This window comes from Rhinolophus sinicus, chromosome X (assembly GCF_036562045.2).
Source record: "Rhinolophus sinicus isolate RSC01 chromosome X, ASM3656204v1, whole genome shotgun sequence".
Taxonomy (NCBI): domain Eukaryota; kingdom Metazoa; phylum Chordata; class Mammalia; order Chiroptera; family Rhinolophidae; genus Rhinolophus; species Rhinolophus sinicus.
The window spans coordinates 43371463-43396894 of record NC_133768.1 but is presented as its reverse complement, the minus strand read 5'-3'; the positions used below and the strand labels follow the sequence as shown (position 1 = coordinate 43396894).

Sequence of the window (25432 nt, the reverse complement as noted above, 5' to 3'; positions counted from 1 at the left end):
TACAACGACCTAGATATCACCTATGGAAGCTGACTGTTAGAGAGCCCTTCCCATTTGTGCTACAGTTGCTTCTGAGTTTTATTGCCCTCCTTTTATAGTTGAGGAAACTGAGGGCCAGAGAGGTGGTTTTGTTCAAGGTGCCCTAGGTATATATGGATGGTCTGATTCCAAAGCCCAGCAAGTTAATTTTACTACTCCTAAGGGAGAAGAGAAAGAAAATAGAGAGGAGAGAGCCAGTGCTCGGTGAGGGGGGAGGTAAGAGGGGACTACACTGGGTTTTATCTCTAGCCTAAGATACCTTTGGGGCCAGTGCAGTCAGGCCAGCAGAAGGCGGGGTGGGTGGAGCTGAGCCAAGGATGAAGGGATAAATGCCAGGTCCTGATCCACAGCACTCACCCGTCCTTCGTTCGTCCTCAGTGCAGGGCAACAGGTAAGAATCTCTTTCAGCCTGGTGCCCTCTTTGTGGTCTGCTGGTCCACCTCAAGGCTGCACATGCTGACTCTCTGGTCTGGCTACATCTGACTTTGTTTCTTAGAATCTGTCTCTGTCGTTTTCTTTATTTCCCCCCATGTCTTTTCTTGCCTTTCCCTGTTTTCAGCTTTCCTTTGTTTTTTCCTGTTTCCTCTCCTTTGTTAGTTTTCAAGATCACTCACTTCACTTCATCTCTGACACTCTAGCTTTCTCTTATTTTTCCTTCATCTGAGTTCTGTCTGTATCCTTTCTCTAAATCTCTCTCTCTCTTCCTTTCTGTCTCTTTTTTCTACTCTGTATCTCGCAGCCTCTGTCTTTCTCTCTTTCTCTTCCTCTCTTCCTCTGTTTCCCAGGAAGATGTCTTGATATTTCTTCCAGCAATTCTCCATTCCTTGCTTACTTTGACTCTCTCTCTCAGCTGACAGCAGAGCTCAATAAGTCAGAGCCTAGGGGGCCAGATGTAGGGAGAGAAAACAGGGATTGTGGAAATCATGGGCATGATGAATTGGGTAGGGAGAGATTTGAAGGAATTGAGATGAATAATTAGCAGAAGTAAGGGGAAAAGGTGAAAGAGGAATGTTGTGTCACTGAAAGGGCCCTATGCTGAAAGTCAATAGATTTGTGTCCTCACCCTAATTCATTGTGAGACCATAGGCAAGTCATTCACTCTCTGAAAAAGGGTCTTGATATGATTTCCACAGCCTCTTCTAATTTTGATTTTGTGGTCTTCTAAAATTTTTGGTTTCTGAGAATTTCTGATTCTCTGCTTTCAGGTATCTAAAATTCTCTATGATTTTTCTGTGATGGAGAGAGGGTGCTAGGAAGGGAAATAAAGCCTGATGCTTCAAACTCCTGAAATGAGGTGACCACTTCCCTTCCAGACCTAAATGATTTTTACAAAGCAGGCCACAAAGGGGAGATTGGGGGCAAGGAATGCTGCAGAGTGGTTTCTGTCTCTCTTTTGGGATAGCATTGTGGTTGGCCCTTCTGATCTCTAGGACTACAGATTGGCTGCTGACATGAAAGGATTTTAAGGCGCAGGGAAAACCTTCTACTAATGATCTATCATTTGGCCCAAAACTTTGCCATGATCTCTTGGAGTGAAAGCATTGTTTTAAGAAGACCATGGCAAGGATTTCCACACAGTGGGTACATAAGTTGTTACGTGGTGGAATGAATGAATGAATTAATGAACGAATAAATAAATAAATAAATAAATAAATAAAGAAAGAAAGAAAGAAAGAAAGAATGAATGTTCACCAGTGCCTGAAATTCTACCTCAGTTAGAAATCTTTTCCTTTGGTAAAGGCATTGGTCACAGTTGAAAATCAAATGCCCTAGAAAGGGGCCTGTCACTGTAGTAGAGGGGATTAACCTCTGAAGTCAGGCTCTCAGTCAAGAAAATATGTAGTAATATTTGAATCATAGATCCACAGTGGTTAAATTCATAGGCTCTGAAACCAGATTCCCTAGGTTCAAATCCTGGTTCTCCTACTTACTAGCCCTGTGACCTGGACAGATTACTTAATCTTTTGGGGCCCCAGTTTCTTCATCTTTAAAATAAAGTTGATATTAGTGTCTACCTTACAGGGTTGTCACGAGGCTTAAATAAGTCAAAACATGTGAAGCATTTTCAACAAGGTCTGGAACAGTGAGTATTCTGTGAATGTCTGAATACTAGAATCTGATGGAATTTATGCAGTAATCTACTCCAGTGTCTATGGAGAAACTGAGGCTCAGGGAGAGAAAGTACAGAGCCCAAATTCACATAGTAAATTGTAACAGGTTAAGGACAAGAATCAGGATTGAGACAAGAATCAATTTTTGATACCTGATCTGGTATATTCATGATATAACCTCCCTTGGATGTACCTTCACTTTTCCTACATTGAAAATGTAGAAAAAAAATAGCTAACACTTTTTCAGTATTTGCTATGGGATAGGCACTCTTGTATATACTTTATGTAGATTATCTTACTGAATCTTCACAACACCCCTGTGAAATAGATTACCTTCATTATTATCTACATTTTACAGATATAAGACATAGAGCAGAGGCATGACTTTTCTAAGGTCTCAGAGCTAGTAGGTGGTAGAGCCAGGATTCAAACCCAAGTGGTCTGGCTCCAGAGACTGTGCTCTTAATACATTAAATTGCCTAAAATATTTATTTTATCCAATCTTACTCCAATTCCATAATAGGTAGTGGGATGGAATGTAAACAGAGCCCAAGGTAACTAGACTATAAGATTATGGGTCATAAAGATAGACAGGCATAGTGAGGCAGGGCAAATTCCAGGAAAAGAGTATCAGAACAGAGAAAGTGGAACTGAAGCTTGAAAGTACTTGATAGTTCAACAAATTCCAAGAAGTAGTCTATAGTTTTCTAGGTCCCTGAGAATATCATGGTCAAAGCCCCTTAGAGAAGATGAGTGTATTGTACTTCTTCCATTTTTATATGAGGGGGCGGAAGTAGGCCTTAATTCACCATCATTCCAAAGTAGGACTGGACTTTGCTCCTAATCTTGGGGACTTTCCTTACCATTACATACCCCAATGTTGTTGTTATTACTGTCGTTGTTGATATTGGGAAAAGGAGTTTACAGGAGCCTGGAACCTGGCCATCTGCCTCGCCTACATCTCCCTGGGCTATCCACTCCTCCTTACCACCAATAGCCGGCGTCAGCCACAGCCAGATGCTCAGACGTGATTCTAGAAAGGAGCTACTCTTCTCTCCCACACCCTGGTCTCATCTGGGGAGTGGTCAAACCCCAACGGAGATAAACTCTGGGAGCTTTATCTGTGGTCTGCAGGCTCAGCCCCAGGCAGGCAGGGGAAGGGAAACTGATATTTCCAGATACAAGGTAGGCATTGGATCCAATTCATTACCCACCGTATGAGGTAGGCATAAATACCTTACATTTGACAGATGATGAAAGCTGATATCCAGAGAGGGGAAGTGACTTTTCAAGAATGTCCAACAGGGAGTTGGGGAGCTGGAACTGTAATTTAAAAAGCTAGCATTTATTGAAAACTTACTATGTGCTAGGGACTGTCCTAAAGGCTTAACATGATGAGTTTCATTTAGTCCTTTAAACACTCCTTGGCCTTTCCCAATTTTAGGGCCCACACACCCTGCCCCATATACTAACCTTTGCTCTTATGATAGTCTGGGAGAGTTGGAAGGAGGATGCTGTAGGATAGAAAAAGGAGAAGAGATTGCTTTGTGAGTTAGGGGGAGGATGCTTGCTCTGTGAGGTCTGGAAGGGAGGGGTGTTGCTCTGTAAGAGGTGAAGGAAGTTGCCATATGAAGAAGGGGTCACGAGATCCTCCTGTTCATCTGTCCCTCGCAACATAAGACCCTATATCTAATAGCACTAGAGGTGCTTAGATTCTACTCAGTAGCTCTCCTGGCGATGCCAGGGCCTTAGTCTTCCCACATTCCTTCGTATCTCTCACATTGTCCTGTCCCATATCTTGTCTCTTGATCCTCTAATGCTGGATATCCAGTTTCCCCTTTTTCTTTTAATCTGTTTCTCCCTCTTGCTCTTTCTAGTTGTCATTCTCTGTGTATCTCTCAGCCCTCCCTCATTGCAACCCCAAACCACCTTAGCCACTTCTCTGTCTCTAGCCTATGATTTTGTCTCACTCCCTCTCTCTGTCACTCAGTCTCTCTCTCATCTCCCTCGACAAGGTCCAGCTCCTCTTTACCTAACTTTTCTTTGTTGCTCTTTCCCACCCCCACTATATCTGGCAGCATTTCTCCTTTATCTTTGTGACTGACTGACTCTCTGCCTCTCTGCCCCTGCTAGATTCTCTCTTCTCCTGCTCTCAGTTTTCTGAGTCTTTATATATTCTTCTATGCCTCTTGAGCTCTCCTTATGTTCTTTTTGTGTCCTGTCTGTCTCTGTCTCTATTGCTGCTCTCTCTCTCTCTCTCTCTCTCTCTCTCTCTCTCTCTCTCTCTCTCTCTCTTCATCCCCTCCCCTCACCCTCCCTCCCACATACTCTCTCCCTCTATTCTCTCTTTCTCTCATCTCAGTCTCTTTCCGTACCCTTCTATATTTCCCACGATCTTTTTGTCCTCTGTTTTTCTGGATCAGTCCTCTTCTCCTTGTTCTTATCCCTGCACTGTCCCATTTCCCTCTGTACTTCTAACTCCATTGCTACCACTGTACCTTTGTTGTCTCTCACTTCCTTTATTTTATCTTTCCTAATTTTTCTTTTCTTCTGACTCCTCCCCTACTCTTCTTCTCTTTCCTCCATTTGAGTCCCTGTTCATTCATTAATTTACTCCCAAATTCAACAAATATTTATGCATGTTTGGTTTCTTTTTATGATCTTCTCACTGTTACCTTTCTATTCTCTGTTAATCTCCACCTCTTTCATTCACCCATAGACTTGTTTCCTAGACCCTTTGGGTCTTGCTTTCACCTCCTTCCTATAGTTTTCCGTAAGTCAGGAGCAAATCCAAAGTACCAGTCTGGTGGCACATGGTCTGTAGGGTCTAGGGCTTGCCCTTTCACCTTTTTCCTTAATCTACTTAAGCTGGTGCCTGTGGCCTCAAACACCTTCTCCCTCTCTGTCTGGGCCTGCTCAGGAAAAACTCTGGCCTGAACCTCAGGATCCCTGATCAGTGGCATCTGTCTGCATTATCAGGCTGAATTTTCACTTGGCTGAGGCCAATAGTCTTTAAAAAATTGTTATTCTTAAGTATTGATTAAAGGGTTGGTGGGTTGTCAACTCCCATTTTGGCACACATAATCATACTTCAATGATCTTCACTATCATAGAGGAGGTCAGTGGCAGTCTGAATCAGAATTCAGGCTTTCTGAGATCCAGTTGAAACTCTTTCACCCTTTCATCTAATAGTTTCCTATTCCTTCCTCTCTGATGTCCTATTGGTACATTTTAACATTAGGTAAGTTCTTAACCTGGAAGGACAATCAGAGCATCTCTCGGGAGGGCAGCAAGTATTGGGTGGGAAGCTAAAGGCAAAGGATCAAACACAGAAATGACACTTGCCTTTTGGCTAGGCTTTCATGATGGAATCTCATCTTCCACATCTTCTACAGGACTTTGGGCTCAAGATGGTGGCAGCAGCCATGTTGCTACAGTGCTGCCCAGTGCTTGCCCGAGGCCCCATAGGCCCCCTGAGCAAGGTGATTAAGACTCACCAGTTCCTGTTTGGTATTGGACGCTGTCCCATCCTGGCCACCCAAGGACCAACCTGTTCTCAAATCCACCTTAAGGCAACCAAGGCTGGAGGAGGTAAGATGCAACTACTAGCAAATGGTGAGAATGTCTGAGTCCTGGGGACAAGTTTCCAAGTCATACTGGTCATCATTGCCTAATAATTGTGTGTGTGTGTGTGGGGGGGGTTCATGTGAAAAGTGTCAAGGCAGAATGAACTGGCCTAAAAATACACCTGGGATTCTGCCAGTATCTCTAAAAATAGCCTCACTCTCATGTGCCTCACACTATATATATTCCAGCCATTATGAAACTACTTAAAACTGCCTGGATCAACTCTATTGTCTCAAGAGCCTGTGCTTTTGCTCCTTTCAAATGACCCTTTCTCATACCCTTTGCCAGAGTATCTCATATTTCTCATGAGACACTTAACTTGGGCATCATCTCTTCTGTGAAGCCTGCCTAGACCTCAAGCCTGTCCAATTCCAATTCTGGGTCACGTGCCCTCCCTCTTCTAGATTTTCATAGTTTATGTTCTCCCTCCCATCCCAGCACTGTTTATAATGTGTCTTCAATGTGTGCCCTTCCCACCAGTTTAGGAGCTCTGCTAACACAGGGACTCATCTACCTCTGTGTTTCTACCATAGCCTGAGATGGAGCTTTGGGATACAGTAGGTCTCAGTGATAATTATTAAACTGAACTTATGGTTAGAAATGCACTGTTACTTACTCTCTTACCTTTGCATAGACTCTCCATCTTGGGCCAAGAGCCACTGTCCCTTCATGCTGTCAGAACTCCAGGATGGGACAAGCAAGATTGTGCAGAAGGCGGCCCCAGAAGTCCAGGAGGATGTGAAGGTTTTCAAGACAGGTTGGAGTCAAGTTCCAGCTCATACAACCTCTGCTCTTAATGCTTGAATTCACTTCACTACAGTCCTGAGCTAAGCTAATCCAAAGGCACCTAGTACACATCCCATTATGGGAAGTCGAGTCTTCTCAGGGGGACCATGGTATGCAATAGCTTAGACTGTGCAGTGAAATGCATCCTCCCCAACACACATATATGCACAGGCTCCTGTAACTTTTAGCCATTAGTCTAAAATGATCCCTCTAGGGTTCTGCCTCTTCTCTCCCAAGGGGTTAAATGGATCCCAAAAGGCTAGGCTCTCACACTTAAGCATACCATCCTATGACAATCTAAATTTGCATGAAAGAATAATTGTTGGAAGCAGGTACATCCTATACAAGGGTATAGAGTCCAGGTCAACTCAAATGATGCAGACCACTCAAGATAATCACACTTGACAGATGGCCACATGGTTTACATCTTTCATAGGCCCTTTTGGGATATGATTAAGGGTAAAATTTTCAAAATTGAATTTTAATAACATTCAGGAAAGAAGAATAAGGTAGGTACACTGCCCTACATCTACCACCTAAGTGCAAGACCAGGATGGATGCCCTAGTTTCCTCACCCAAAGGAAAGTTCTAGTGGAGAGAAATGTTATTCACTTTGTGGAAGGTTTCCTGACATAGGAGTCTCCACTTGGGGAGATGAATAGGGGCTCACTTTGCAGAACACTTTTTTCTCTCCGCAGAAGGCATCCCTATTCCATAAAGGTGAATTATCATGTGTTGCATTGAGTTTAAAGATGACTACACATGCTTTCTCCCCCTAACCCCTTCATGGCCAATGAATCCCATACTCCCTCTCAGACCTGCCCAGCTCCCTGGCCTCAACCAGCCTGAGGAAGCCATTCTCCAGTCCCCAGGAGCCAGAGCAAATTTCAGAGAAGGTCACACACCTGATTCAGCACAACATGACTGGTGAGTTTGCTGAGGTGGAAATAAAGGGTGTTGAGAATATGGAAGTTGTGCTGAAAGGGCTTCTGACAAAGTAGAGGAAGTGGCACTTTGAAACCAAATGGAGTTTGAGTTTGAATTTTAATGCTGGCACTTGCTGGATCTGTGTGCTTTCGCAAATAAATCACTTCCCTTCATCGGGATTTTAATACCTGCCTTAATGGGAGGAAATAAAATTAATTTATAAATGTGTTTCTAGCTTGTTATGAGGACTTATTTAATATTAGGTTTATTCCTATTATGTTTTCTCCATGCTTCCCTCAGAAACTCTCATCCTTCATAGAGAGCTAGAGAGTCTTTTCCCTCTTTTGTGTCTGTTTATATTCATTTTCATAACGGAATTTGTTTTCTTTTCTTTTTTTCTTTTAATTAAAGTTTATTGGGATGACAATTGTTAGTGAAGTTACATAGATTTCAGGTGTACACTTCTGTAATACATCATCTATATATCACATTGTGTGTTCACCACCCAGAGTCAGTTCTCCTTCCATCACTATATATTTGATCCCCTTTACCCTCATCTACCACCCCCCAACCCCCTTACCCTCTGTTATTTTCCTAGTATAAAATGAATATGATTCATTGTAAAATTTCCAACAGATATAGGAAAGTATAGAGATAAATTTAAATCAATCAGATTTCCACCGTCCACCATTAACTTTTTATTATATTTTCTTCCAGATATTTCCTTATGATTAAACACACACAAACACACACACACACACACACACACACACACACACACACACACACCCTACGCACTCCTCCACACATGTTTTTATTAGGAATGTGATCTTATTGTACCCAGAGTTTGTTATTTTGCTTTTTCACTTAACAATATGCCATGGGCATCATTTCATGTCTCTAAACATAGAGCTGCATAATAATTATTAACGGTTGAAGTGTGTTCTGTAACATGGATGCAATATCATTCAGTTAATAAAGCACCTATATTTCAGGTTATTGTTTCCAATTTTGTGTGTGTGTTCTTCCAGTTTATTTGTATGTTGGTTTTACATACATATAAATATACCCAAATATAATATGTAGTATTATCTTAGACTTAGTGTGAATATACTTGGGATTATTTGTCTATTCCTCTGTTGGGTTACATCCAATTTTTCCTATTACAAACAGTGGTGCAACAAAAATCATTGAATGTACCTCCTCATGCACATAGGTAAATATTTCTCTAGTATAGACACTAAGAGATGGAAATTCTCAGGGTGTAAGGGTGTGTACATTTTCAATATTAATAAATATTGCCAGTTAGCCCTCCAAAGTGATGTATCAGTTATCAAAGAGAGTACCCATATTCTCATAACCTCTCCAGCACTTGATATTATCAAACTTAAATTTTTATCAATTTGATGGGTGAAAATTTGTTTTTACATTTTGATTTTCCCTGATTAAGCATCTTTTTCTACATTTATTAAATTCTCTGTTTATATCCTTTGCCCACTTTTCTACTGGGTTGAAATTTTTTCGTAGTAATTTTTCAGTTTATAAAAATAAATTCTGGATACCAATAATTTTTCTGTTAAATATGCTGTGGAATTTCTCTAGGTATTTCTGTATGTGTATTTTAAAAACTGTTGATACGTATTTCCAAATATCCCTGTAGCAAAGATGTTATTAATTTACACCCCTACCTCATAAGTTGCAATCTGCAACAATCATGATTTCTGTCTCGAGTTCCAGAGTTTAACAAGCCTTTTGGCATATGTTTTTCCAATTTATCCTGAAAATAGGGTTGCTCCATTTTGTAGTGGCAGTGGTCAAAGAGGTGGACTCTAGGCCACTTACTTTAAGGCCACTTACTTGCTTCATGACCTTAGTCAAGTTACCTAACCTCACTATGCCTCAATTTCTTTGTCTGTAGAATGAAGATAACGACAGAACTTTCCATATAGAGTGTTTGTGAAAATAAAATAATACCTATAGATTTCACAAGAGAGAGCATTACATGTAATTGGCACCCATTAAATGTTGAAGTAATAATATAATTAAATAATAGTTGTTATTATTACCACTACTACTATTACTATAGTTGTAATCATACTACTATGCGTCAGATATTAGTTTGGGTGTATAACATTCTGAATGTCCTTAGATACTCATAATTCTGCAAGGAAGATATTATTAGCCTCATTTGACAGATGAGGAAATTAAAACTAAGAGAGAGGATTCATGACTTGCTCAAGGTCACATAACTAGGAATGGTTACTAGATACTCTTGCCACTGAAACAAGAAGTAGTGATTCCAGTAAGAAGACTTCCATACTAACCTCAGGAAAAGAGATGAGGCCATGCCGGGGTGGAAAACCTGAGTGCATGTGTGAATAAATAACTGAGTGAATGAGTGAGTAAGTAAGCAAAGGGATGGTGGAATGTAGTGGAGAGTTAATGTGGCCCAGCAAGTTAATGAGTGATCAAATATAAATAAGTGGAAAGAGAATTGGAGAATGCAAAATTAACAGCATGAATAAAATAGAGACTAGCCAGGAAGTGATTTAAAATGAATTATTTTCATCCTCATTACTACTCCTGCAGGAAAACATGTCTTTGGTTATGACAAGTTTTTCTGGGACAAGATCATGGAGAAGAAACAGGACCACACCTACCGTGTGTTCAAGACTGTGAACCGCTGGGCTGATGCGTTCCCCTTTGCCCAACACTTCTCTGAGGAATCTGTAGCCTCAAAGGATGTGTCTGTCTGGTGCAGTAATGACTACCTGGGCATGAGCCGGCACCCTCGGGTCTTGCAAGCTATACAGTGAGTAGTAGGGTCTGGGCCATGAGCTGTGGGGACACATGGAAGGAAAAGGCAGAGCTGTTAGTGGAAACCTGGGTTCTACCCACCACCTCTTTTATACAAGGTCCTCCAGCATAATTAATCTGCAGATATGAACTAAGTCAGTCAACAAACCATGTTTGTTGGGTGTCCAGTGCTATGGAGGAGAGGATGGGAAACCAAGCAAGCCCACTCTCCATGAGCTCCTACTTTGGCTGCAGAATAAGTATTGCCAGAGATGGTATGTAACCTCCTCTAGAAGGTCTTCCAAGGTGCTCAAGCTCAACCTGGCTTCTCCCTCCACCCCTGAGTGCCTCAGCCTGAGAAGGAGGGCCCATTGCTCTCCACCATCCCCATCCTGCCCTCTCCTTGGTCATATAGGACACAGCTCACACAGGATCACTAAGTCAGCATTGACCCCCATCAAGGAAGAGAAACCTACCAAATTCCTCAGTGTCTGACAAGGGTTTCTTCTTCTGTCTCCCCTCTGTTTTTTTCCTGGCTAGGGAGACCCTGCAGCATCATGGAGCTGGAGCTGGTGGCACCCGCAACATCTCAGGTACCAGTAAGTTTCATGTGGAGCTGGAGCAGGAGCTGGCTGAGCTACACCAGAAGGACTCAGCCCTGCTCTTCTCTTCCTGCTTTGTGGCCAATGACTCTACTCTCTTCACCTTGGCCAAGATCTTGCCAGGTAAGCCTGGGGACTGAGCTTTGTTCAGGGCTGGTCTCCTGCACTACAGCATCCAGTCTCACTTTCTCCATCACTCCTTTCCTCTATTCTGAGTTCAGTTGCTCCCATTGTCCTTCCTTCTTACCCACCTTGCATATCCTCAACACTGGATGACTATATCCTTCTTTTTTCCCCTTCTACACATAGGCTTAAGCCCCACTACTGAGGAACATTGCCCAACCTCACAGAAGAGTAACACCATAAATTTGTCATCTCCCAACTCAACTGGGCTCTTAACACTCATAAACAGTCACTTTATGTCCACATGTCTGCTTTTTAAAACTTTCTTCCCCCTTCTAAAACCTCTCTTAGCAAATAACCTCACATGTTACATCACAAAGAAAACAGAAGTCACCAGAGACTCCTTTAACTTATAGCCACCAAACCTATAAACTTATTTGATTGCTTTTATTCTCTCATTTTGCAATTTGAAGGTGCACCTCTCCTTCCGTCTAAAGCTAATCCCTTCCCTTGTACACTGGATCCTACCTTCCCACTCTCCCACTCTTTAGCCAATAATGTCCTCAACTCATATGCCTGTCGTCCTTCCATCACAGCCCCAACCCTGGATGAATATAACTCTCCACCTTCTCTGTCAATCCTGGGCTTATATAACTGCTTAAAAATGTATGGTTCCCCATCTCTACCAGGTCCTCTATGCTCTCTGGCAATCCTGATTTCATGGTTAAGTCTTCAAGTCTCCAGGGCAGCTTTGCCAATGCCCACTGTCCGCCCTCTACACTTCTACCTCACCCTCACCCCATGAACATCCCCACAAGTCCTCTCCTCATTCCTGCTCTCCTGTCAGAGTGGAAGAGCTGTCCTTTTTCTTGTTGACTAATCCTGCTGCTGGTGCTCTGTGTCCCATTCCCCTCTACCTCCTCAGGAACTTTGATCTATCAGTTCCCTCTCTCCCTCCTGTATCTTCAGCCTCTCTCTCTCTAAACATGTTTAAGTCTCTTGCATGTAAAAAAAAATTCCCTCATCACCCTCTAGTTACTGCCCTCTTTCCTCCTTAAACTAGAAAACTGCTTGAGAGAAGTCTCCACACTTGCTCTCTACTTCCTCACTTCCTGCTGATTCTTCAGCACACTGTAAATATCCCCATTGCTTCTCAGAAGCTTTTTCTTGAGTTCACACATAACCCTGACTAAATCCAACATTTTTGAAAATGTCTTCGGTGTACCCCTTCCTCAACCATTATAATTCAACTTCTTTCCATTTTCACTACCACCATCCTAGCCCAAACAAATATAATTTTCTTGATTTCACCTTTACCCTCTTGCAATCTATTCTTCCCATCGAGCAGAATGATATTTTTAAAAAGCAAACCTATATTTGTTACTCCCCTGCCCAAAACCCTTTAATATATCCCCATTACCCTTAGGACCAAATCCAAAAATTTTATCATGGCTTCTAAAGTCCTAAATAATCTGGCCTCTACCTACCTTATCAGCCTCATTTTTTGACACCCGTCTTCTCATTCTTTTATTTGGTAATATATTCATTCACTCACATATAAATCAGTTATGTTTCTTCATCCATTCATTCAAGAAATGTTTACTTAGCATCCACTGTGTAGTTAGCCTTATACTGGGTATCAGAGACAGAGACAGAAAGATAAAAAGACGTGGTTCCCGCTCTCAAGAAACTCCCTGTCTACTTGTCGTTCATGGCAGGTCCACCACCAAGTCATGCCTGATTTCTCCAGGTAGAAGTTATCCCTTACTTTAACGAAAGGCCACAGTTACTTGATGTCAGTGCAGTTTGGGAGACCAGGAATCAACTCCCTCCACCAAGTTTCCACCTCCACCTGTCCTCCCTGCATTGCCTGGTTAAAAGCCCTGCATTTCTCAGGTCCTAAAGAAAGATCTCACCTTCTCTGGACCTTAGCTTCCTCACTTATACTTTAAAGGGGCTGGATTTCATGGTCATTAATGGCCCTTCCAGCTCTGACATGCCATGAGCTTATGATTCAAACAGTGAAAGTCTGATAAGTATCCGCCCTATAAATATAAGCAGAGGGATGCTACCTGGAAGGGGTGGGATTTCATCTGCACCAGGAAGAATCTAGCATCAGTCCAAATCAACAAGCATTCTCTGGGATAAACTCCTTTCCAAGGCTTGGTCTTATGTGTCTAGGAGAAGAAACCTAGGCCCTGTCTTCAGGAAACTCTAGAGCTTCTTGGGAAATTAAAATTTCCTCCACCCCAAAACAATTAGAGGCCAGACCAGGGTTAGAAATGACTAGAGGGAAAGGTGTTGGGGTCAGAATTTTAGGACAGGGGAGTTCATCCAAGGGAGGAAGAGGCGTTACAAAGGCTTCCAGAGGAAGGGGGAGCAGAGCAGGGTCTTCAAAGGGAGGAAAAGGTTGGCCCTCTGCTCCTGCCAGATCACTCCTGAGGCTGAAGTGGGAATACTGGGACAGAAGCTTAAGAATTATGCATCTGATTCCTCAGGGTGTGAGATTTACTCAGATGCGGGCAACCATGCTTCAATGATCCAAGGTATCCGCAACAGTGGAGCAGCCAAGTTTGTCTTCAGGCACAATGACCCTGACCACCTAAAGAAACTTCTAAAAAAGTCCAACCCTGAGACACCCAAAATTGTGGCCTTTGAGACTGTTCACTCCATGGATGGTATGTATATGTGTGAGTGTATGTTTACCAACTTTGGTCTCACAAAAACCATGATGACAATGATAACAGTGAACATTTACAGAGTACTTATTATGTGCCAAGAAAAAAATATTAGTATTTTATGTATATTAATTTATGGAATCTTCACAATTCAATGAGGTAGGTAGTGTTATTTTTTGTTGTCATTTACATGAGGAAAGTGATACATAAACAGTGCAGTAACTTGCCCAAGATCACACAGCCAGCAAATGCCAAAGGATGGAGGCAGGTATTATACTGATCTTACAGGTTAAGAAATTAAAGTTCAGAAATAGCACCCAATTTATCTTGGGTGACTCAGTAAATTCGTGCCAACATGAGTGTTTTTTCACTCTGGGACATATGATTCCAATTTCTTCACAAAACACTCCTCCATGTGAAATGATGTGTAAATCAATGACCCAGTGTCTGCTTTCTGCAATGGAAAATTTCACAAACCATTGCCTGAGAGTTTTTTCAAGGTCCAGTATGAAGCAGTGGAATCAAAACAGGTTAAGTCAGACAGACCTGGGTTCAAATCCTACCTCTGACACTTACTGGCTCTATGACCTTGGGTAACTCTTTAACTCTCTGAGCCTGTTTTCCCCAAAGTAAAACATCTGGTTGTAAGAATTAGAGATGATAGAAGCCATTCCATTTATTATGATCTAAGTAGAAATAAATGACCTTTACCCTCCTACCACTTTTTTCCCCAAACTGAAACAATGCCCAAATCATTCTATTGCTGCCCCTCTCGAGCAGAAATCATGTGTTTTAGGCATCACGTTTTGGATTTATTAAAGGGAACAGGTCCCCACCTCATTTCAATTTGTCATTTTTCCAAATGAAACAAAGGAGAGTCCATGGTATTCCCTGATTTAGCCAACATAAATGCCATCAGCATCATGTAATGGTGATGGCTGTGGAACCAGACTATCAATGTTCAAATCCCAGCATGACAACTTACTAGCTTGGGCAAGTTTCTTAATTGTTCTGTGTCTCAGTTACCTTAATTAAAAAATGGAAGTGATAGTAATAGAGTAGCTGAGAGAATTAAATGAGTTAATATATGTGAAGAACTTATTGTCATGGCCCCTCCCACATTTCTATAACTAACAATAAATTAAAAATATCCCATGATTATATTTCTACTAGCTAGAGTACTGTAATTCATTATTTTTCTAGTGGAAACCATATTAGGACCATTCTACTTCCTTACATTTGCAAATGAATAGTTTCTTATTTTTCCATGGAAACTCTGCCTAAACTGTCAATCCTAGGCTGGAATTTCTCCCATTGGAATGATGCTTAAGCCATCAAATTGTCCCCTTTGTCTCGGGCTCCATGTCCTCTGGCTCTCTCCCCTCATGTTGCTCATATTCTTTAATCCTGGCCTGGAGTTCGTTTCCAACTGAAGACGTTTCGTCTGTATTCCAACTCTTTGCATATCAGCAGTTTCCAGGGATGGAGAAGGTATGAGTTCTTGTATATGGAGAATGGCCAAAAAGTCTACGTATGAGATTCACCGCCATTTAAAGGCCTTATAAACAATTATCAACATAGCTGATGTCTAGAATAACATGGAAAATAGTAAATCTGTATGGAAAATTGGGAGGAACATACAGATCACTTCTAACTCACTTTCTTTTTTAAAAAATTATAATCTATTGGGGTGACAATGGTTAGCAAAATTACATAGGTTTCAAGTGTACAATTCTGTAATACATTATTGATATATCACATTGAGACTAAGCCTGTGGGAGGGGAGGTGCCCTCATGTCACAACATTGACAGAAATGAGAAATACACTCCCACAGAGACATAGAAAAGACAGAGACAGAGGTACAAAGAAACTCAGAGACACAAAGGAACAGAGAAAGAAAGTGTGAAATAGAGAGATAGTCAGAGAGGTAGTCAGAAAGGGACACAAACAGTGAGAAAGAGGGGAGGGAGAGAGATAGAGAGACAGAGAGGAAGGAAGGGGAGGAAAGAAAGCAAAACAAAGGTAGAGACAGAAAAATAGAGATATAGAAACAAAGACGGGAATGGCCACAAAAAGAGAGATAGTTCTGACAGAAAGCCAAAAAGATAGAAACGGAGGACCAGTGAAGAATGAACACATTGACAGGGCTGCCAACAGCACTTGACTCAGGGAATGAGTGGGATCTGAAATCAGGACTGCATTAACCTGTAGCAAAAAGTGACTTTTTTCAATTTATTTAAACAAAGGTATCACATACACTAGTGCCAACCCTAAATGGAAATACATAGACTTGTAGGAAAACAACAACAAAAACAAACAACAACGGAAGCAGAGAGAGGCCAGAAAATGGCATAAACAAGAGAACATACATTGTCAGAATGAAGTAAAAATAAAAAGACAGAGAGGCAAGCCTTGATCACAGGAGAGAGAGAGAGAGAGAGAGAGAGAGAGAGAGAGAGAGAGAGAGAGAGAGAACACACTTGGGTGGGAGCCAGGTGAAGGCAGTCAGTACATATAAAGAGGTTTAGAATAGTCCCAAAGTAGTTGTGGGTCACAAATTCCATCCTGGAGATGGAGCTGGGGAAGGGTTATGATCTCCTACCTCTATTCCTTGGTTTTGCTCAGGTGCCATCTGTCCCCTTGAGGAATTGTGTGATGTAGCCCACCAGTATGGGGCTCTGACCTTTGTAGATGAGGTTCATGCTGTAGGACTGTATGGTTCCCGGGGCGCTGGGATTGGGGAGCGTGATGGAATTATGCACAAGATTGACATCATCTCTGGAACTCTTGGTAAGTGAGTGCTTTGGACTGTCCTTACGTATAATCCAGAAAGAAAGCCCCTGCAAGACCCTTTTCTTCCCCCTCCCCCAAGCTGCAGGAACTATTTGGGTAGAATTCACAGCCCAAGGCTGTGGAATTCCTGGATTCCCTCCTTCCACTCCCTCCCCACTGCAGAGTTGCTGAAAAAACCTGGGTGGTTTTTTTTTTAGAAGACCCCTGAGCTGAGCCAAATAGCCAGTAAGTGGAGAGCTGTAGTCCTAAACTCCTTTCCTACTCCAGCCCTAATCTTCATTTTAGCTCCACTTTTGGGCCTAACCAGCTGAAGATCCCCTCTCAGTTCCTGCCTATCTAGTCACTGCATATGGCAGGCCTTGAAATTCCTATCTCAAAGCAGCAGAATTATCAGCTCTGTCTGCCTTGTCATGGACAGGAGAAATGAGCAGAGAGGCCTGGAAAGTGAGTCTGGAGCTCTAGCTTCTGGTGCACATCATTGTGTTACCTGGGGCATGATCCTGTTCCTCTGGGGACTGATAATAAGGGTCTGTGCATATCTTCTTCCTCCCTGTTTCCAGGCAAGGCCTTTGGCTGTGTGGGCGGCTACATCGCCAGCACCCGCGACTTGGTGGACATGGTGCGCTCCTATGCTGCTGGCTTCATCTTCACCACTTCACTGCCTCCCATGGTGCTCTCTGGGGCCCTGGAATCTGTGCAGCTGCTCAAGGGAGAGGAGGGCCAAGCCCTGAGGCGGGCCCACCAGCGCAATGTCAAGCACATGCGCCAGCTACTAATGGACAGGGGCCTTCCTGTTATCCCCTGCCCCAGCCACATCATTCCCATCCGGGTGAGAGCCCCACCCTTCCCATTGCCCTCCCCTGCTATCTCTTCTGAGAGCCTTCCCACACCCAGCAAACTGACACCTGCTCCTGTCATCAACTCTTTGCTTTCCTGTTAACCCTTTTTGAAATATTATCAGCCATTCTGCATTAACCAGTGTTTTTGTTCTTTTGCATTAGCTATTATCTCATGCTTATTAGATGGTCCTGACCCTCACAATATTGAGTATCCATGACCTATAATTCAGTGTTTTTCAAACTGTACATCAAGACAACTAGTGGGCTATAACATCACTTTAGTAGGTCATGACTCGCATTAACAAACAGAAGAAATAGAATAGAAAATGTTGGAGTACATCACACATAGTAAGGGTTTCATTTTATGAGAAATCTATTTCAGTTTTGTATATGATTACATGCATATGTATGTATATACGAATATAGTATGATCATGGTGTGAAACATATTTCTTACTGAGAACTGAAGTCAGAAAATACAAAATCAAAAACCATAAGACTAGCTGCTATTTTGGACTCCCAACTATGTTTGAGTGTTTACTGCCTTTAAAAATGAACTGCTAATTCTTTCTTAAATAACATCTATTTGTGTGTGTCAGTAACTCAGGGTGTGGGGAGGATACTTTTCTGTGACTGTTTTATGGATGAGAAAGAAATAGTCACTGCTCCTTGGGCTAACCCAACATTCCCTTGAAAGACTGATTTTGTAAATAATCTATTTTTTTTAATTAACTCTGTGACAGCACCCCAGAGGTAGCTTGATGGATTTATCTTCTTATCCAGAACCACCCGCAAATTAACATACTAGTTAAGTAGAAGCAGCATGCTTGCTCTGCAAACAGCTTCAAGACATGGTCCCTAACACCACCCCTACCCCACCCCCTTAAAATTTGATTACTGCCTCTGAGCAACTCCTTTATAGATATTCTGGAGCTGCCACTGACTAAGCCCCTTATGGAAAAAAACATGTTCCAAAATTCAGTGGTCCCTAATCTGGTTTCCTCCACCTGCTTAATGAAGCTAGTGATAATGGGGCCAGGGTAGCAGATACTGACAAGCTTTTCTCCTGAGCCCAGGTTGGTGATGCAGCACTGAACAGCAAGCTCTGTGATCTCCTGCTTTCCAAGCATAGCATCTATGTGCAGGCCATCAACTATCCAACTGTCCCCCGGGGTGAGGAGCTACTGCGCCTGGCACCCTCCCCCCACCACAGCCCACAGATGATGGAAGATTTTGTGGGTAAGTCCTCAACTTGGTTGCCTACAGCACACTTCCTCCTTTCGGCCCCAGGATCTGAATTAGTTGAGAGAATGGATGCCATTTAGCTTAAAAATACAATAAATTTCTGGAACATCTGTTGTGTGCCAGACCCTATACTAGGATCATAAATGAATGAGAAACAGTCCCTAGACTTGTAGGGCTCTATTTGGTTGAGGAGGCCATAGAAAACACAAACAATGAATTCAAGGGGTGATCAATGTTCAACAAAGACAGTGCATCAGGGAGTTGTGGGAGCAGAGAAGAGGGGCCTGACCCAGCCTATGGGATTCAAGACAGGCTTCCTAGTGGAAGTAACACCTGAGCTGAGAGCTGAGTCTTTCAAAGTGAATGATATTGGACTAAGAAGAAAGAGCGTGTGAACGGGGTATCCTAGTAGAGGGAAGAACATGAAGAAAGGCAAGGAGGAGGATGCGTAGCAGCCTGGGATATGGCAAGAACAATAGCAGGTGTTACAGGAATGTAAGATAGTAACAAAGGAGTGGGGCAGGGGAGTGTCAACCTATGAGTACAAAGACAACACAAAACAGGGACTGGATTGGGAGACTTGTAGAGCTAACTGACTAGCTTGGGTTTTATCCTAAAAGATGGCAGTATAGTCAATTCACCTAAAGTTTACTGGATTCCTCTTGGGTGCAATTTTTAGCACAGGGCCTAGCATAGAGCAGGTGCTCATTCCAGGTCTGTTGGGTGAAAGATATGTAGGCAGTTGATGGTCTAGCAGAGGAGACACACATAGACATTGATGGTACTGGTCCAGTGTGATGAGCTCCATTGCTCTAGTCATTTATGGCTAGAGAGGGTAGGAAGAGTGAAATTAGGGAGGCTTTATGGGTGAGGAAGTCCTTGTGAAGCACCTTGAAGTGCATTTGGTATGGTGTCAGGACATTCCAAAATAAGGGAATTCCATCAGCAAGGACCTGGAGATAGGAAAACCGAGGGCATACATTGGCAACAATCACTGCTTGTCTGGACCATAGACGGTATAAGACTTCAGGGAAAACAAGATAGATAGGTACCATTCATTCATTTATTCATTGAAAAAAAATCAAATAATGCTAGTCAACATTTATTAAGCACTTATGTGCCACACACCATTCTAAAAACTTTCATGTATTAACTCATCTAATTCTCATAAGGTAGAGATGTTATTTTTAGCATTTCCAATTTACATATGTGGAAAATGATGCATAAAATATATAATAACTGGTCCAAGTTCACACAGCTACTAGATTTGAACTGGGGAGGCTGTCTCTACCTCCTTGGTCAAAACCACTTGGTCTACTACCTCTCTCAGCTGATGATCCAGACTTCTGTAACTTTAGCTCAATCCTCTCAGTTGCTCTGGGCTTCAATTATAGAGCTCTCAGCACCCTCAGTTCACTGAGTGTCCATTTATGCTGAGTTTTTGCAGGAAAGAAATATGAGAGGTATTCACAGTGACTCTACCAGTCCTTCAAACCTACAGCCAACCCATCCTGAAATCTTGCAAATATTCTCTACAATCTCTCAAATTTGTTTTCTCCACTGAGACTTTTTCAATCCACATCAGTGTGATTTCTTCCTAATTTTTCTGCTTTTGTCTTTCTTCCTTCTAATCCCTTCTCCATACCGACTACCTGAGGGATTAAAAAAAAAATCTGATCATATAGCTCCCTTGCTTAAACCTCTTCATGTTTCCTTACTGTCTAGACTAGAGCAGTGGTCTCCAAAGTGAGGTATGACAGATGATCCATACGATGAGGGAATTTACTAGAATTTTATGTTTACTTTTTATCTTAAAAATAGGAAATTAAACGGTACTGAAAATGATCTTTTTAAAAATTAGTTTGAGGTGTACAAAACAACACAGTGATTAAACATTTATATACCTCACAAAGTGACAACCCCAATAAGACACATCTGACACTGTACATAGTTATTACAATATTATTGACTATATTCCCTATGCTGTACTTTACATCCCCCTGACTATTTCTTTAAAATATAGATGACATTCATTATTATTTTATATTAGCTTCAAGTGTACAGCATAGTGCTTAGACATTTATATCATTTATGAAGTGATCCCCCAATAAGTCTAGTACCCATCTGACACCATAGTTTTTACAATATTATTGACTATAGTCCTCATAATGTATTTTACATCCCTGTGACTATTTTGTAACTACCAATTTGTACTTCATAATTCCTACACCTTTTTCACCCAGCCCATCAAACCCCTGTGACTATTTTTTAAATTACAGTTGACATTCAATATTATTTTATATTAGTTTCAGGGGTATAGCATATTGGTTAGACATTTATATAAATTATGAAATGATCCCCCCCGATAAGTGTAGTACCCATCTGACACTAATTTTTACAATATTATTGACTATATTCCATATACTATAATTTACATCTTCAATGACTCTTTTATAACTACCAATTTGTACTTAATTCCTTCACCTTTCTCACCCACCCCCCAACACCCCTCCCATCTAGTAACCATCAGTTTGTTCTCTGTATCTACGAGTTTATTTCTGTTTGCCCATTTATTTTGTTCTTTAGATTCCACATATAAGTGAGATCACATGATATTTGTCTTTCTCTGTCTGACTTATTTCACTTAGCATAAATAACCTCTAGTTTCATCCATGTTGTTTCAAATGGTAATATTTCATTATTTTTTATAGCAGAGTAATATTCCATTGTATATATGTATCACCTCTTCTTTATCCAGTTATCTATTGATGGGCATTTTGGTTGTTTCTGTATCTTGGCTATTGTAAACAGCATTGAAGTGAACTTAGGGGTACATATGTCTTTTGAATTAGTGTTTTGGATTTCTTCGGATAAATACCCAGGAGTAGAATTCTACCAGGAGTAGAATTGCTGGGTCATAAGGTAGTTCTGTTATTAATTTTTTTAAGAACCTCCATATTGTTTCCTATAGTGGCTGCACCAATCTGCAATCCCACCAACAGTGCACAAGGATTCCCTTTTCTCCACATCCTTGTTAACACTTGTTTCTTGATTTATTGATGATGGCCATTCTGACAGGTGTGAGGTAATATCTCATTGTAGTTTTTATTTGCATTCCTCTGATGATTAGTGATATTGAACATCTTTTTATATGTCTATTGGCCATCTGTATGTCCTCTTTGGAGAAATGACTGTTCAGGTCCTCTGCCCATTTGTTAATTGGATTGTTTTTGGTGTTGAGTTGAATGTTTTTTGATCTTTAATATATAGACTGACTATGATACATGTTTAGAATATATAACTATACATACATAGATTGGAAGTACATGTTAAAACATTTGTACTGATAGAATGTATAGTCCAAAAATCAGAGACCACTGATCTGTAGAACAGTCGGAACTTCTTGGCATGGCATTCAATGCCTCAACATGGTGATCTCTATGCCCTCACCTCTTCCCCCACATTCATTTTATTTCTCCAGATACACTGAATGACTTTCAGTTTCCTCATTTTGTTCTATTCTCTTACCACTGAGACTTTGCTAATAATGCTCCCTTCTAATTGGAATGCCCTCCCTCAAACTTTCCTCTGGTTTACTTTCTTTTCTTTCCTCCTCTTCACTTAATTAGCCATCCATTCATTAATTCATTCTATGAACAAATATTTATTGAGTGCATACTGTGTGCTAGACACTGTTCTAGGTACTAGGGAATTCAGTAGTAAACAAAACAGACACAAAATCCCTATCCTTCTGGAGCTCACATTCTAGTGGAAGGAGATAGTGGGAAAAAAAACACTTTAAACATAAGTAAATCACACTTGACCCTTAAACAACACAGGTTAAAATTGTGCAAGCCCACATATACGTGGATTTTTTTTCAATAAATATACAGTCAGCCCTCCATATCTCCAGGTTTTGCATCAGTGGATTCAATCAACCGTGGATCAAAAACAGTATTTTTGATTAGTGGCTGGGAATCCGCAGATGTGGAAGGCTGACTGTATGCATTATTCTATGCCATTTTATGTAAGGGACTTGAGCATCCGTAAATTTTGGTATCCATTGGGGGGCGGGGTCCTGGACCCAATCCCCTGTAGATAAGGAGGGACTATAATTAAGTTTGGGGGGAGTTAAGTCATATGAGGATTTTTGACTGTGTGGGGGTCAGTACCACTAACCCTCATGTTGTACAAGGGTCAAGTGAATATAGCCTGGTAGTTCTAAGTATTATGAAAAAAATTGAGTAGGATAAGGGTGATAGGAAGTGCTCGGGGTGGGCAGGGGCTATATTGGAGGAGGGTTGTAGCATTAAACACAGTGTTAAGGGTAGAGATCATTGAGATGACACTTGAGCAAAGATATGAAGGAGGTGAAGGAGTTAGATGGACACAGAACTAAGGGAAGGGCATCCCAGGCAGAGGGAATGGCCTAAGGCAGGGAAAAAGTATACTAACACAGGAGTATCCCTTTTGTACTATTTGAGAAACAATAAGAAAATGTAAGTGGAGTGGTGTAAGCAAGAGGGAGATAGAAAATTGAGGACAAAGGGGCAATGTGGGCCCAGACTATATAGGATATTGCAGGCCATTGGAAGGATTTTGGATTTAACTCTGAAATGAAGAGCGTTTTGAATGATTTGAGCAGAGGAGTGACATATTTGACTCAGGTTTTAACAGAATTGCTCCAATTTCTATGTTGAGAATAGACTAAAAGGGAGAAAGAGTGAAAGCAGGGAAATCCATTAAGGGGCTACTATAATATTTCAGGTAAAAGACGATGGTGGCTCAGACCTGATGATAGCATTGGAGATAATGAGAAGTGGTCAGATTTTGAAGGTGGAGCCAGTGGTATTTGCTGATAGATTGCATGTGTGGTAGGAGAGGAAGAGAAAAATAAAGGATAGCTCTAAAATTTATGGATTGAGCAATTGGAATTGCCATCAACTGAGATGCATAAGGCTGAAAGCAGAGTCAGCTTGGTGGAGGGTAAGGGGATCAGTAGCTCAGCTGTGCTCACGTTAAGTTAGAGATACCTATTAGACATCTGGGTAGAGATATAGAACAGCAACTGGACCTACAAGTCTAGAATTCAGGAGAGAGGTTTGGGCTGGAGATGAAAATTCCAGAAACATCAACATAAAGATGATGTTTAAAGCCATGAGATTGGACGAGATCACCCAAGAAGTGAGCATTTTAAAATAAAGGCAGAGATGGAGCTCTGGCACATACCTGATGCATTTCTGATAGTGGGATCAGGTTCTCTCCTCTGGGTTCTCACCTGCTAGGGACAACCCCCACCCCAGGCTTTCAGGTCACGGTAATGGCACTGTGTAGTTATTGTCAGTGTCATCTTCCTTACCAGGCTAGGCGTTTCCAAGCAGATGGATTCACTTCTTGGGCCACAATATGTCCTGTACTTAGGGAGTAGTCCAGACCAGGCTAATACAGCTACAAATTCTGTCAAATAAGTGCTTCCCAATTTCTTATACATCACAGCAACCATACACAAATGGCAACATTCATAGCACACAATGGAGTAAACTGGTTGCAAGACATCTTGAAGGGTTGAGAGGATCAATTATCGTAGGACATCTGTACTGTGACACAGGGATTAAGAAGACCTAGTCTAACCAATTATTTCCCTCCTCTGCCCCCACCACCTTCAGAGAAGCTGCTGGCAGCCTGGACTGAGGTGGGGCTGCCCATCCAGGATGTGTCTCTGGCTGCCTGCAATTTCTGTCGCCGTCCTGTGCACTTCGAGCTCATGAGTGAGTGGGAACGCTCTTATTTTGGGAACATGGGGCCCCAGTATGTCACCACCTATGCCTGAGAAGCCAGCTGCTTCATATCCCCACCCCACATGCACTTGACTTGGGTCTGCGCCCCTCCTGTCCTCTGCTTTGTTGTATGCCTCTAGCTGACTTGAGTCTGAAAATAAAGAGCAAACTGCAGCATTTGTAGCCCTCTGTTGGACAGAGGACAACTACACTATACCTGACTCCCTGAGACAAGTGGCAGAGCAACCAGGAAACCACAGATCACTTGTTGGTCTATCCATTTTACTGATAAACTGAAATCCAGAAAGATGCGTAAAAACTACAGTAAGCTGCACAGAGCTGAGACACTTGGCAGGTTTATTTGAAATGGCTCTTTCCCAATGTTTTCAGTAAAAATCCAGGGATTGACTCACTGGTAGGCCTGGAAACCTGGGCCTCAGGTAGCCCCTGAAGCCAAGAGATAGAGTCAGCCCTAACCAAACTGCCTGGAGGAGAGTAGTTCCCCAAAACTTTGGAGGTATTTTCCCGCAGAGGGAATGAATGAATGTCTTCCTCAATCCATTATCCTCTTTCCTTCCCATGCCTTACAGAACATGACTTACCAGCCCCATTTTTCAAGGTAACTATAGCAAGCAGCTTGTTCAAGGCAATGCTCCCAACTTTTCCAGGTCACAGCACACTGGAAACATCTGCATGGCACACTTGGGTGAAATAATACTTGCCTAGGAGGCATTCTTTCCTGACACGTGCAATTTTTGACCGTCTGAAAACTCTAGGGCTGACACTCATTTCTTCCCACCCTAGAACCCATTTGTGGCAGCAGTTGGACACACCAGTTGGGAAGTGTTGGCTTAGGACTACACAGGCCACCTGAGCTTTGTGACATACCACACCCAGCCCCCCTTGCTGATCCAACCTCAGCAGTGCAGGGAACCCCTCCAGCTCAGCAGAGCCCTTTATAGTGAGCACCACTCCTCCTCCCTCCACTCTCCCTGAGAGCTATATTACCAGGCTACAGGCAGTTGGCAGACCCAATATTAAGGTCACGTCTCTGACTCAACTTTATGGATCATACTAAAATGTCCACAT

At 42.0% G+C, this 25432-nt stretch overlaps 1 protein-coding gene across 3 annotated transcripts; it reads left to right on the top strand.

Moving 5' to 3' along the window:
* Window positions 1-314: 314 nt before the first annotated feature.
* ALAS2 (5'-aminolevulinate synthase 2) lies at window positions 315-24517 on the top strand. 3 transcript variants are annotated; one of them, XM_019718955.2, is made up of 12 exons: window positions 380-430; window positions 2062-2122; window positions 5546-5741; window positions 6412-6534; window positions 7380-7490; window positions 10080-10302; window positions 10827-11011; window positions 13510-13689; window positions 16316-16480; window positions 17044-17312; window positions 18398-18560; window positions 24233-24517. In XM_019718955.2, exons 3-12 carry the CDS (start codon window positions 5561-5563, stop codon window positions 24394-24396), a joined length of 1764 nt encoding a protein of 587 aa, XP_019574514.2. In that variant the 5' UTR covers window positions 380-430; window positions 2062-2122; window positions 5546-5560; the 3' UTR covers window positions 24397-24517. The 3 variants fall into 3 exon arrangements, with proteins under 3 accessions (XP_019574513.2, XP_019574514.2, XP_019574515.2); XM_019718954.2 differs by lacking the exon at window positions 2062-2122 and having other exon boundaries at window positions 315-430; XM_019718956.2 differs by lacking the exon at window positions 380-430 and having other exon boundaries at window positions 2087-2112.
* Window positions 24518-25432: the final 915 nt, after the last annotated feature.

What these genes read in the sequence shown, in the direction of transcription:
- ALAS2 (XM_019718954.2), top strand. Translation starts at nt 5,561, where the DNA reads ATGGTGGCAGCAGCCATGTTGCTACAGTGCTGCCCAGTGCTTGCCCGA. An exon ending in CGGGTCTTGCAAGCTATACA is followed by an intron (nt 10,303 to 10,826) that starts GTGAGTAGTAGG and finishes TTTCCTGGCTAG; the next exon opens with GGAGACCCTGCAGCATCATG. An exon ending in CTTGGCCAAGATCTTGCCAG is followed by an intron (nt 11,012 to 13,509) that starts GTAAGCCTGGGG and finishes CTGATTCCTCAG; the next exon opens with GGTGTGAGATTTACTCAGAT.